This window comes from Pan paniscus, chromosome 2 (genome assembly GCF_029289425.2).
Source record: "Pan paniscus chromosome 2, NHGRI_mPanPan1-v2.0_pri, whole genome shotgun sequence".
NCBI lineage: Eukaryota > Metazoa > Chordata > Mammalia > Primates > Hominidae > Pan > Pan paniscus.
The window spans coordinates 136,361,687-136,374,403 of record NC_085926.1 but is presented as its reverse complement, the minus strand read 5'-3'; the positions used below and the strand labels follow the sequence as shown (position 1 = coordinate 136,374,403).

Here is a 12,717-nt window from a genome sequence, read left to right as displayed (position 1 = left end):
CGTGTGCTCCTCCACCTTTCTGCAAGGGAGCCCTTGACACCCCACACTCACCTCAGTCAGAACTTCTTTGTCAGTAAGCAATGAAAGCCACTCCAGCCGCAGGTGCAGCCGCCCGCTGGTTGTGTCATTCAGGACAAACCACTGTGGGGTAGGGGCAGAAAGCTCAGGGAAAAGGGCCAGGGAGATGCTACTGATGCTCTCTGGGCAGCCCAGTCCTGAGACCTGGCGTCCTAGTAGGGACAGGGAAACCTGTCCTAGTATGGGAAAAGGTGGACCAGCCCAGACAGGGTATGCTCTGGGCTCAGAGGGACTGGGAGATGTGGTTATAGGAAGACAGAAGTGCTACACTGTGGGATTAAAAAAAACCCAGGCCCAGCCTGCCCTCCCCTATAATGTGACTGTCCCCTGCTGGGGTCCTTAATCTGTGGGTATTTCCCAGGGAAACTTCTTCCAGCCAGGGCCCTGGAGAATACACTGGAGCCATCTGTGCCTCACCCAGCTCTTGCCCTGAGGATGGACATGTGTGCAGCCTAGCACAGAGTGGGACCACAGCATAGGAATAGCTGGGCTGAAGCAAGCTGCTGGAGCTGTCCACAGGAAAGGGCTACCTTGAAACTCCCCCGAGGGTTGCAAGCACCAACTGTACCTCATCCACCACTCTGTTGGTCATGACATCTCCAAGGCAGATCTGCAGGCTGGAATATACAGGGAGAGGGGATTGGGTCAGCTCAGAGGAAGAAAGCAGCAGAGGGCATGGAGGCCCACACTGGACTCTGTTTTCAGATATCTGAGTGCGGCCATTAAGACAGAGGATCTTACCCCAAGGAACCAATGGGAGACCACCATCAGCTCAAGTGAAGGAAAGACTAACTACCATCAGGGCTGCTCCCACTGGGTGTGCTACTTGGGGAGGAAGAAGGGGGCTCCCATCCCCAGAAGGGACAAGCAGAGGCTGCTGGACACATCACATCTGGATTTCTCAGTGACAGTGCGACTAGCATTTTGGGTGGGATGATTCTTCATTGTGCAAAACTACCCATGCATTGCAGAAATTTGGCCTCCTGGTCCTGTACCCTTTAAATGCCAGCAGAACCACCTCTCACAGTCATGTCAATAACCCCAAATGCCCCTTCATTTCCAAATCTACCCCAGGTGCCCTACAAGGGAAAGTATAGTTGGCATGTGATGTAGTTTGGATGTCTGTCGCCTCCAAATCTCATGTTGAAATGTGATCCCCATATGTTAAAGGTGGGCGGGGCCTAGTGAGAGGTGTTTGGGTCATGGGGGCAGATCCCTCATGAATGGCTTGGTGCCCTCCCCACAGTAATGAGCTCGTGCAAGATCTGGTTGTTAAAAAGAAGCGGGAACATCCTCACTCCTGTTGCTCCCTTCTCTCTTGCCATGTGACATACCTGATCCCCCTTCACCTTCTGCCCTGAGTAAATGCTGGCACTATGCTTCATGTACAGCCTGCAGAACCATGAGCCAGAAAACTCTCTTTTCTTTATAAATTACCTGGCCTCTGGTATCCTTTATAGCAATAAAATATGGACTAACACAGCATGTGTGTGTGAGAGGAGGTAACACCCACACCTCAGCTTGCCCCTAACTCACCCTGAGCCAAGCCCAACCAGAAGGTCCTGACAGCCAGAGGGGAAAATGTAATTCTATGTAACTGTAAGAAACATGCTTAAGCTCAAAACACACCTGAAATCAGTTACTAATACATAAAGCATGACCCACAAGCCACACTTCTAATCTGCAACATTACAAAAATTGCAACTGTTTTCATTAAGATAAAAATAAAAAATGATAAGCAACATCTGGTGGTGAATCTATGTGTATTAACATCCAGGCTAATACACATAGATTCTGCTTGTTTCTGAAACTGTCAGATTGTGCCCCTCCCAGTTTGTTTTGTTTCTACTTTTCAAAATTACATGATCTTGGAAACAAGCTAAACAACACAGGAATCTGAAAATTTGGGTAAACCTGCCTTTTCTGCTTCCTCATCTGAGATAAGCAGTGTTAACAGCCTGCCTTTCTCTGCTAACATGAACACATGCAAAAATACGCATTCAAAGTTCCTCTCCCAGATGATGACTCAAATGACATGTTATGCCCAGCTGCTCTCCCCCACTTCATAATGGGTGTCCTCCAGGTTACTACACAGAGATTCCACTTGTTTTTCAGAGCTGCAGAATATTCTGTAGTTTGGCAATGGAAAATGTATTCAAACATTCAGCCAGTGTTCTCTGAGGTTAGATGTTCATTTAGGGGATGGGGGTGTTCTTTTTCTTCTATGGATAGTTCTGCAATACACATTTCAGACACTAGGGCTTTTATTTTATAGGAGATCCTGGAAGTGGGACTGCTGGACCAAAATACATGTAAGTTTTCAATTTTGATAGCCAGCCCCACCCTGATCATTTTAGTCCTCTCATACCCCTGAAGGGCTGGGTTCTACCCCCTAGAGCATGGCCCAGGGTTCCTTGGGACTGAGCATCTGGCCATCCATGCCAGCCTTGTCTACTACTCCAAATGGGGACTTGGTATATTATCAGGAAGACAGAAAGCAAAGCCAGATATACAAATCTTGCGGTCCTCTCTGTACCCCCCAGGGCCTAGGTCAGGGCTGGGCACTTGGGAGACATCTGGGAAGGTTTGTGGTAGGAATGTAGAATGGTGAGGCAGGTTGCCTGGCACAGTCACCATGTCAGGGTGACCAGAGAGGGTTGCTAGTCATTAAGTGGTAGGAGCAGGGTATCTAGCCCAGCACCCTGCAGGGAGGGAAGGCTGCCTCTAGGCCCAGCTGTGCGCCCTCCTCCTCACCTGCCCAGGAAGTCATCCCTGTCGGTATCCTCATCATACAGGTCCACCTCCAGGTCCTGTCCAGGGACTTCGTACACCATGAACTGGAAGGAAAAAGAGGTATCTTGACCTGCAGGCAACAGTCGACCTTACATATGACCCAAAGGGAGCCAAATCATGGCTCAGAACGCTAGCAGGTTCCTGACCTCCTCAGTGCCTCAAGAACCCCACCCATAAGAAGGGAGTGAAGCCCCTCCCCTTCGGGGGGAAGAGAAGATTAGAGAAAACATGTGCAAGCCATGGCAGAGCAGATGCCCAGGGGACAGTGGCTGTTTGTTCTGCATGGGCCATGCGGTGTCCTGAGCACCTGTTCATTACATTCTCCTGGCCCCCCCGTGAGTCTACAATATCAGGAAGCCCCAAGCTGCCTTTTAGCACCCCTGCTTTCACTGCCTCACCCCAAACGTAACAGAGCATCCAGATGGTATATTGAGAGGAGAAGTTGAGAGGGGTCACCTAAGATGTGGCTCCTGGAGCGTGCAATCTGGGGGGCTTAACAGGCTGTGGGTCCCACCCTTCAAATAGTAGGGATTGTGGTTGAACTTAAGGAAGAACTTCAGGCTCCTGGTGTTTGGCTCTGACAGGGGAAGCTGAGAGGAGTGGAGCAGAAATGCCTCTAAGGCTCTTTCTCTTTGATTTGGTAACTTCTAACAAAGTTGGAAGGGGAAAGGAGGTAGGAATTTGCCTTCAGGCTGGCCCTTTAGTCGGGCCAGAGTAACCCAGTCTGGAAGCCTGGTAGATACGGGAGCGGGAATTCCACAGACCTGCCTGTCTCCAAGGCCCACTCCCTGCCTAGTGTTGCCCCTGGATTGCCTCTGCCCGGCATGACTCAGAGTGAAGGATAGAAGCAACCAAGGAGACCCTTACCTCAAACACTTCGTTCCAGGTGGGGTTCAGGTTCCTGTAGATGGTCCTACTCCGGAAATGCTGTAGGCCGATGCTCACCTTGGCGTAGGGATCTGACTTGCCTCGGAGCCCCAGAAAGTTGTCCTTCTGGGCCAGCTGCTCTGCCTCCAGCAAGTGCACTCTGATCACCCCCTGGAAAATGTCCAAGCCCAGGGCTCACAGCTGCTTCCTGGGGCCTCCAAGTCCTGGAGTATCAGAGCTAAAACCATCAGAGATCACTGCTGCCCCCACATTGCCCCCTCCAGGGTCTGGACCGGGAGATAGAAGCCAGATACGGCAGTGACCTGGCCAAGGCCACACAGCAAGTGATGGCAGGGCTCTCTCCATCAGTATGCCCTGCCCACAGCCCTGGCCTCCACACTCCCTGCCTCCAAACTGCCACATGAATGGCTTATTCAACTGCAGCTATTTGTCTCCCTCCTGTGCCAACAATCATGACACCTAAGGAAGCTTCCTCCTTTACTCCAGCCCCCTCTGTTGTGTGTCCTACATGTAGACTCCAACAAGGGAGTCCTAGCATCCCTTCTCCTGGCCCCTGTGGGCACTGCCAGCTGCTGACAGTAGGTACCTGCACTCCTAAAGGCCCCAACACTGAGCCTCATCCCCACCACATTCTGGACTGTACTACAGGGCAGACCCCCTCCCTACACTTGCATGAATAGATGTTTAAAAGGAAATGAAAGAGATATAACTCTGTTAATAAAGACTGGAGCACAGGAATTAGGAAAGGCATAGTTCATGGGTTTTGAGGTATATCTCCTTCCTAGAATTTTTTTTTTTAACATTAGTAAATACACATGCATTTACTCTTTGACCCAGAAATCCCATTTCTAGGAATCTATCCCAAGGGCATACTAGCAAAAATATAAAAAGACATGTATGCAAGGCTATTCATCACACTACTATTTGTAATAGTGAAAGACCCAACACAACATAATGGTCCATCAATAGGAACTGTGTTGAATAAACTTCAGTACATTCCCATAGTGAAGTACTTTGGAGCTCTTAAAAAGAATGTGGAAGATCTCTAATCTACACTGTCATAGCATGATCCTCATGACATACTCAGTGTTAAAAGCACACTGGGGGCCAGGCGCAGTGCTCACGCCTGTAATTCCAGCACTTTGGGAGGCCAAAGTGGGTGGATCACCTGAGGTCAGAAGTTCGAGACCAGCCTCGCCAACATGGTGAAACCCGGTCTCTACTAAAAATACAAAAATTAGCCAGGCTTGGTGGTGTGCCCCTGTAGTCCCAGCTACTCAGAAGGCTGAGGCTGGAGAATCACTTGAACCTAGGAGGCAGAGGTTGCAGTGAGCCAAGATCACGCCACTGCATTTCAGCCTGGGCCACAGAGCAAGACTCCCCGCCACCACCTCCCTTCGCACCCACCGCCCAAAAAAAAGCATGCTGGGGAAAACTCTACTATGCTGCCATCTATCGAAGAAAGGGGGAATTTGAATATAAGCAAATATGTGTCATACGACCATATATATGTATTTGTTCATATTAAGTAACAAAGGACAGGTGTGGTGGCTCATGCCTGTAATCCCAGCACTTTGGGAGGCTGAGGCGGGCAGATCACTTGAGCCCAGGAGTTTGAGACCAGCCTGGCCAACGTGGCAAAACTCTATCTCTACAAAAAATACAAAAATTAGCCAGGCGTGGTAGTGCACGCCTGTAGTCCCAGCTACTCGGAAAGCTGAGGTAGGAGGATTGCTTGAGCCCAAGAGGTGGAGGCTGCAGTGAGCTGTGATTGTGCCACTGCACTCCAGCCTGGCTAGGCAACAGAGCAAGACCCAATCAATCAATAAAATGGAAGGATAAACCATGACTTATAAGTGAAGGGTGGGGAGTAGGTGGAGGGAACAAGGGATAGAAGCCAGACTCCTTAAAATGTAATTTGTTTTTTAATTGGACTTTGGAAATGTACAACTACTTTACATAACTGTAAAAGGAAGTTAAGGTATAAAACCCTAAAAATGGAGACCAGAATGAAACAAGTCAATGTAAATATTCATGGCCAGTTGTCACAAACAGAGGAAATATTCCAAGTAAGTTTAGAATGCAGTAAATTTGACACTACCTCCCAAGTGGGATACACCCCAAGGACAAAATGTCTTTAGTAATTATGACGTGGGCGATGGTGTTTGTACCATTTTTCTGGGACTGTCAAGCATTAGTGTGAAATAAAGCCAATGCACCACAGGTGAAGGCTGAGAGGATATTTGCGCTGCCTCCCAGCAGGCTGGTCTGTGGCTAGTACTGGGTACTCACACAGGGCAGAGGGAAGCGCAGGTTGGTCAGATCCAGCCCCTTCTTCACAGGCACAGTCACACGGTTGGGCAGCACCAGGTGGGCGGCAATGAGGTCCTCCAGTAAGCTGTCTGACACATCACTGGACACAAGGCAGGACCAGCTGTGGAGGGGTGGCACTGCCTCCCCCATGCCACCTGCCACTCCATCCCTAGCAGGAACCAGGAGCCCAGATTGGTAGGGTGGGCCCCACCTAGAGAACAGCCCTGACCCCACTTGCCTGGGTAGGGGTGGGTGTGCCTATACATCGTGACAGCCCCTGACATTCTATCTCAACAGCAGTCCTCCCACCTACACGTCCCCAACTCCCTCTGCCTCCAGGCTACTTTGTTCTTGGAGGTCACACAGCACAGCGGCTAAGAGCAAGGCTGAAGCCTGTGTTAGAATCTCAGCTCCACCATCGACTAGCTGTGTAGCCTTGGCAAGTCGCTAACCTCTCTGGACCTCAGCATCCTCACCTCTAACCTGGAGCTAATAATGCGTATTCCTGGGGTTGTTTGTTCGTTGCCTGACTCCACCTCCTGATACCGGGGGACAGGGATGGTGCCTGGAACAGGGCTGGCACGGTGTAAATACTTTTTGAATAAAAGAATGCATGCCTGGATTCCCTTTGTCCAGTGTGGGTGAGATCCATGCAGATGTCAGTGAATGAGCGAGTCGGCAGCCCTCCCGAGTCTGATGAGCCAGCTGGTGCCAGCCCTGACCAGTCCAAATGTCCCTTCCTCCTGGGGAGGTGTGTCCAATGGGGCTGGTGCCTTTCTCTGCTCCTCTTATGGGGCCTGGGGCTCTGAGAGCAGCCTTCACTTGCCCCCAGATGGTGAGATCTCCAGGACCAGCTACTCCTCACTGGCCTCTGCTGTGACAGTGCCCCTTCCATGCCTATGTTTGTGACCACGGTCAGGGGAAGTCACATCGGCTTCTCACCACACACTTGGTTTGGAAGGGGTGCAGTGAGGAAGAAAGGACACTCGTGTGTCCACACCCAATGTGCCACCACCACACAGCTGAGTGTCCTCCGAGGGACCCAAGGCAGAGGAACCAGGCTCCCCTTTTACTGAGGAAGAGCCCAGAGAAGTGAAGCAACTTCTCCACATTCACTCAGTTGCTCAGCGACAGAGCCAGGAGCTGGCTGCCTCTGGTTCCAGAACCACACAGCCTCCCCTCGGACCACATCTCAGCAGACAGAGCCACTCTCCCCCTGCACCAGGACGGGGACCTGAACGTCAGCCCAACACTCAGCAAAGCACTTCTTGCCCACTACATGGGTGTGGGGTGTGGTGTGTGGTGTGTGTGGTGTGGGCGGGGGGTGTGCTGGGCACAGTGCCCACCCACAGAGGCCACACAACACCCTTAGCCTCCCACTCCCACTCCAAACAGACCAATGCTTCTCCCTCTGCAGAGAGCACCAGGAGGGAAAGCACCACCATTGCACAGCTCCTGTCACTGGCTGCAGAGCCCTGGAGGCCCCCAAACTTATGATCTCCCTCGAGGCTCTCCCAGGCACCTACTTGATTCCCGGCGCATCCAGCAGGTTGGTCAGGCCAGTCCAGTTGATCTGTAGGTGCTTCAGGGGCAGAGGGAAGCTATTAGGCTGGAAAGGGTTGGGAGCCCAGGGCTGAGAACCCCCTGCCAAGAGCCTCACACCCATGTGAATGGAGAACCCAGCCTTCCAGGGTGGGGGTTCGGAGGAAAGCAGGCAGAGCACCCTCTGCCAGGGTGTCAGGCAGGCGAGGCCACCCCCTAGCCCAGCTCAGGCATCTAGCGGTATCGAGGGCCCAGGCCTCAGCTCAGGATGGGGCAGGGGCTGTGGAACCTGCTGCTTCCCAGGCAGAACCCCTACAGGAGTAGGATCGTCCACATGGCCACAGGCTGGCCTGGACTTTGAAAGCTCTGAGTTTGAGCCTCGGCTCCAATTCAGACCATCTGTGTGACCTTCTCTGAGCTTAGCTGCCTCATCTTAGGGAGGGCAGAGTCTAACTCGAGCTGCCTTAAGGATTAAATGAGATAAGGAGTGTGACTGCCCAGGTCTCAGTGGGCTTGGACAATGTCCATTCTTGGACTCAAACCCAATGTCTAGGGCCCAGCAGACCAGTACCTACTCCCAGGGAGCAGCAGGCTTACCGCAGTCCTTGGGACTCACCGGCTTCTGAAGGAAGAACACAGTCACGGCTCCCACAAAGGGCTTGTCCACTAGGAGGGGCTCCAGGATGACCCGCAGGGTGCCCTGCAACTGGATAGGCACAGAGGGCCCGTGAGGGGCCCAGGCCTCCTTTCTCCCCATGCCTGCTGGGCTCAGCTGAGGCCATCTGCTGCCTCATTTCATGCCCACGCTGCCCCACATGTCAGGGCCACCTGCCCCAAGCTGCCTGCTCTCACAGCAGGAACCGTACTTAAGGTGCTGAGGCCTGGACACAGCTGCCACCTCTTGCCAGCTACCAAGAGGCCCTGAGCTGGCCCCACTGCCTTCCACGGGTGTGCTGGCCTGAGAGACCTATAGCCTTTGCCAAGTTTTGGGCTGGCCCAGCCAGCAGGAACCCAGGAATGATTTCCAGGCCCAAATCAGCTCTTCTACTCCTGCCGAGAGTTATTTTCACCTCCTGGGTCCACCTCAGTCTCTAAGCAATGGCTTTCCATCGCTCCATGAACACCATCTCTCTCCTCGCCAGGCAGCCAAAGCCTCTCCCAAGGCCTTTGCAGTCAGATGAGGCTGGGGTCTCTAGAGCACAGTAATGGGTTGGTGAAGCCCAGCCACCACTTCCTGGCCATGTGACCTCAGGCCTACAGCTCCTCCGTAGTCACCATCCTCTGTGTTTAGTGTTGCCACCACCTTCTGCAGCCTACTCTGGCATGACCTGGCTTCCCCTTCCCTGATCCCCACCCTGGGGGCTGGAACAGAGGCAGCCCCACCGGGCTCCACCCACCTGGATCCCGTTCACACCAGCCTGAATCTTCTGCAGCTCCACACTGATCTCACAGTCCCCGATGTAGCTGAAATAGGGGGTGGAAAAGGAAGGTGGGGAGGAGGGGTAGGTCCACTTGCTCAGAAAGGTTGGGAAACTTGCCCAGTGTCACACAGCCGGAGCCCAGGCAGCCAGTTGCCGACCCTGAGCTCTATGCACTGGGCACATGGCCTAGTAGCCTCAGCCTTTCTCAGCTCTGCTCAGACCTGACCCAGAACCTGATCCAAGCCCAGACCCCAGGAGGCAGCCCCTGTGGGTCCCTGCATTCAGGTATCCCAGGCATATCCTCATCTCTGACCATGACAGCAGTGATTCCAGGCATTCACCTCACCCCACGATACCCTGAAGATGAAAAGGAGGGGCTCTTGGTAAACACGCTGCCCACCTTTCCACCCCTGCTGTCCCCCTGTCCCATCTCTGCCCAGGTGTCTTTCATGGGGACACAGAAGCAGCCCCCACTGCTTACATCCCAGGTGCTGCTGGGGCTGGTGGAGGTGGGCAAAGGTAACAAGGCGTCAGGCTTCAGCACAGAAGCCCAAGTCCACCCAGTGGCTCTCGCCAGGTGATGGGCACAGGGAGCCCAGAATGGGTGCCCTTGAGGGTAAAGATCAGCAGATCCTGTGAAAGCACTGAAGGAGACTCAGGGAAGGGAGAGGGGCAGCCAGCACACATGTGCAGGGCACAGGCAGAGGAGCCCAATGTCACAAATCGCAAAAACCAAGTGCCTCTTGAAAGGGCAGGAGTGAGCCAGACGGGGAAGATGGGGACCCCGGGGACTGCCTGGGCAGCTGAGTAGGCCACACAACCTCGATGTGCCCTGACTATCCCTACAAGGACCTTGTGGCAGCGCCCCAGGGGCTGGGAGCACCTGATAGCCTGTCACCATCCCAACCCACTTGGGACCAGCCCCTAAATGGGGATGGGTGGTCCGAAGAACTAGCTCCTATCTTCCCAACATGCTGTCAGTGCCAGCCTCTAGGCTAAGGGCAGAATGAGACATGGGAAAGGAATGGCAACACTCTGGATCCTCAGGAGTTGGTCCTTTGTCTTTTAAAGTGCAATTCAAATCTTGCCACTTCCAGGAAGGCTTCCTGGACTGAATCTCCCTCCTTCCTGACTCACGCCCATTATGAACCTCATTTCAAAGAGATATCCTTGCCTAACCCCCTGAACTAGTCACTTATGTGTCTTTGCATTCTCTATTTTCCTGAGGTGCCGCAGAGCCCAGGTCTCCAGCTGACCTCTCACAGCCTGTGCTTGGAACTCCCTGGGCCTCACCAATGGACTTCACATCTTCTTATCACACTTGCTCCCACTAGACACATCCTCTCTGAGGCAGCTGGTCTGACTCTCCAAGTGACCCAGGTCTAGCTTTCAAGAAAGCTCTGCTGCCTGGGCCTTGGAACCCAGAGTATGCCAGGGGATGGGAGTAGCTGGGAGGAGGGGAGGGTCCTGTGAGGGGTTCCACATCCCAAGTCAGAGTATATATATACTACTCCATCTTCAAACTGGCTGTTCCCACAGTGTCCCCTGCACCCCGAAGCCCATACCCAGCCCAATAGAGCTCACCAGATCTGCAGGTCCACAGTCACACGTCTTCGGTTGCACGTATTAGTGTGTGCCTTGACACCATTGACCCTGGGACACTGGAAGAAATGCCAAAAGGGCTAGGTCAGAGGCTTCTTGTAGCAGGGGACAGCTGCCAGCTCTCGCCCCGGCACTGGGCTTTGTCAGCAACGAGCATGACCACCATACTTCCAAGATGAGGCACAGACATGTAAATCTATCCTGCAGCCCAGAGACTTCCCTCCCTAGAATGTGCCCCCTCCTTTCTCTCCCTTCCTGCCCCTACTCACACAGCCACACAGAGTGGCCCTGAGGCCAGGCCTGTTGTTCATGCCCCATAGCAAACTCTGGAAGTGGGTCCTTTCCCTCTACACGTGAGGAAAACTGGAGCTTACAGAAGTCAAGTCACTGGCCCCACAGCACAGGGTGGAGCTGGGCGTAGGCACAGGAACTGGAGGAAGCTGGCAATACTCACAGGGGTGAATGAATGCTTATGGCAGCTGAAAAACATTTTTTTAAATGTTCATGGGTGTGTGAAGAAAGGGGGTGTGGTGAGCGCACTGGGTCCTGGCCAAGCCCAGAAGGGTCGTGTGAGGAGTCCATCCATCGTGTGACCCCACGATGGACAGGAGGGGACATGGCAATGGGAGAGCAGAGGGGAGGGGGGTGGCCAGGACATGAAGAGTGCTGAATGCCAGGATCAGGAGGCAGGTGTTTCTCCTGCAGGGCTGGGACATCTGTTCAGCCTGCAGCTTCCCCCTCCAGGTTCTTCTGATATGGTAAATATCATTTCTTAGGATTGCTTGCCAGCAGTGCTACATCCCATAGACCAATGGTCCCCAATCTTTTTGCCACCAGGGACCAGTTTCTTGGAAGACAATTTTCCCACAGACTGGGGGTGGGGTGGGAAATGATTTTGGGATGAAACTTTTCCACCTCAGATCATCAGGCATTAGCTTCTCATAAGGAACATGCAACCTAGATCCCTCACATGCGCAGTTCACACAGGGTTTGTGCTCCTATAAGAATTTAATGCCGCCGCCGATCTGACAGGAGGCGGAGCTCCGGCAGCTCCCAGCTGCTGACCTCCTGGTGTGTAGCCTGGTACCAAGAGTTGGGGACCTCTGGCATAGACACAACCACCAGAGGAGCAGCCTGACTGAGCAGGCTCTGCTGTGAACACAGCACCCTGCAAGCTTCTTGGCTCCTAGCCTGCTGAATTCTTCAAAAGCCAACTGAGCCATCACCTTTTCCTGGAAGTCTTCCCTGACTCCCACAGCCCCTCCACCCCTCCATTTCTGAACTTGCATTCCTCTGCCATCATGCACGCAGATACTGCCACATTGTCATCCACCGGTTGATGTGTTCCTCCCACAGGAAGGGGTGCAGCCACACCCAACTCTATGATGCCCAGCACACAGCACGTGCTCAATAAGTCACAGGTGAATGAAACAAGAAATGAATGCATGAACCAACAGATGCTGGCACAAGCCAGTTTGAATGGCAGAAATCCCAATCTCCAGGGCTCAGGCCTGCCTAATCCACCCCTGCCCAGGGGCTAGCCAGGAAGGGCTGGCAGACAGCTCTCTCAGCAGGCTGGCCTATACTTGGACACTGCTCGTTGCTGGGAAGACCGGATGTCAGTGCCTCTCATTTACTGGGTCACAGTGGTCTCTGGCTGAGGGATACATTTTGGATGATCAAAAGATTCAAGTCACTAGGGGCACTTCGAGGCAGGAGGAGTAAGGCACCAAGGCTGAAACAGGAAGCCCAGTCTAGAACAGGGACCATGACATTAGGTGTGCTGACACAAACTTCATTGGCCACAGACCATTTCATCCTGGGACACCTGCTGATCTTCACAGAACTAGCATGGACTTGTAACACTGAGTGCCATAACAGCCAATTAGTGGAGAATATAAAGCGCTAGGCAGCACTGACTATCCAAACTGTGGCGTGTGTTCACCGGCTCTGAGGTTAGCAACTATGATTTCCATCTTTGTATCTGTCTGGCTACCACCATGGCGTGTCTTCAAAGTTTTCCTTAAAAAAAGTGGAAATATCTCCCACCTCTCCTTTCTGTTCCCTCTGAGCCAGGCTT

At 53.0% G+C, this 12,717-nt stretch overlaps 2 protein-coding genes across 10 annotated transcripts in view; one reads left to right on the top strand and one right to left on the bottom strand.

Annotated features, from left to right (window-relative positions):
* Positions 1-6,907, top strand: part of CEP70 (centrosomal protein 70) — a 134,729-nt gene extending 127,822 nt beyond the window's left edge. For both annotated transcript variants that reach the window (XR_008624898.2, XR_008624899.2), the window contains 2 exons: positions 2,354-2,390; positions 2,874-6,907. The gene's annotated coding sequence lies outside the window, so the exon portion shown is untranslated. The remainder of the gene's footprint in view (positions 1-2,353; positions 2,391-2,873) is intronic.
* ESYT3 (extended synaptotagmin 3) overlaps positions 1-12,717 on the bottom strand; it is a 43,850-nt gene that overhangs the window by 10,168 nt on the left and 20,965 nt on the right. For all 8 annotated transcript variants that reach the window (XR_004670743.3, XR_003027607.4, XM_055110534.2 and 5 more), the window contains 9 exons: positions 10,620-10,696; positions 9,012-9,078; positions 8,231-8,320; positions 7,599-7,654; positions 6,052-6,172; positions 3,739-3,909; positions 2,833-2,915; positions 647-695; positions 52-141 (listed from right to left, as the gene is read on the bottom strand). Coding sequence is in view for 6 of the 8 variants with exons in the window: in XM_055110534.2 (XP_054966509.1) it covers positions 52-141; positions 647-695; positions 2,833-2,915; positions 3,739-3,909; positions 6,052-6,172; positions 7,599-7,654; positions 8,231-8,320; positions 9,012-9,078; positions 10,620-10,696 (804 nt within the window). In the remaining 2 variants the exon portion in view is untranslated. The remainder of the gene's footprint in view (positions 1-51; positions 142-646; positions 696-2,832; positions 2,916-3,738; positions 3,910-6,051; positions 6,173-7,598; positions 7,655-8,230; positions 8,321-9,011; positions 9,079-10,619; positions 10,697-12,717) is intronic.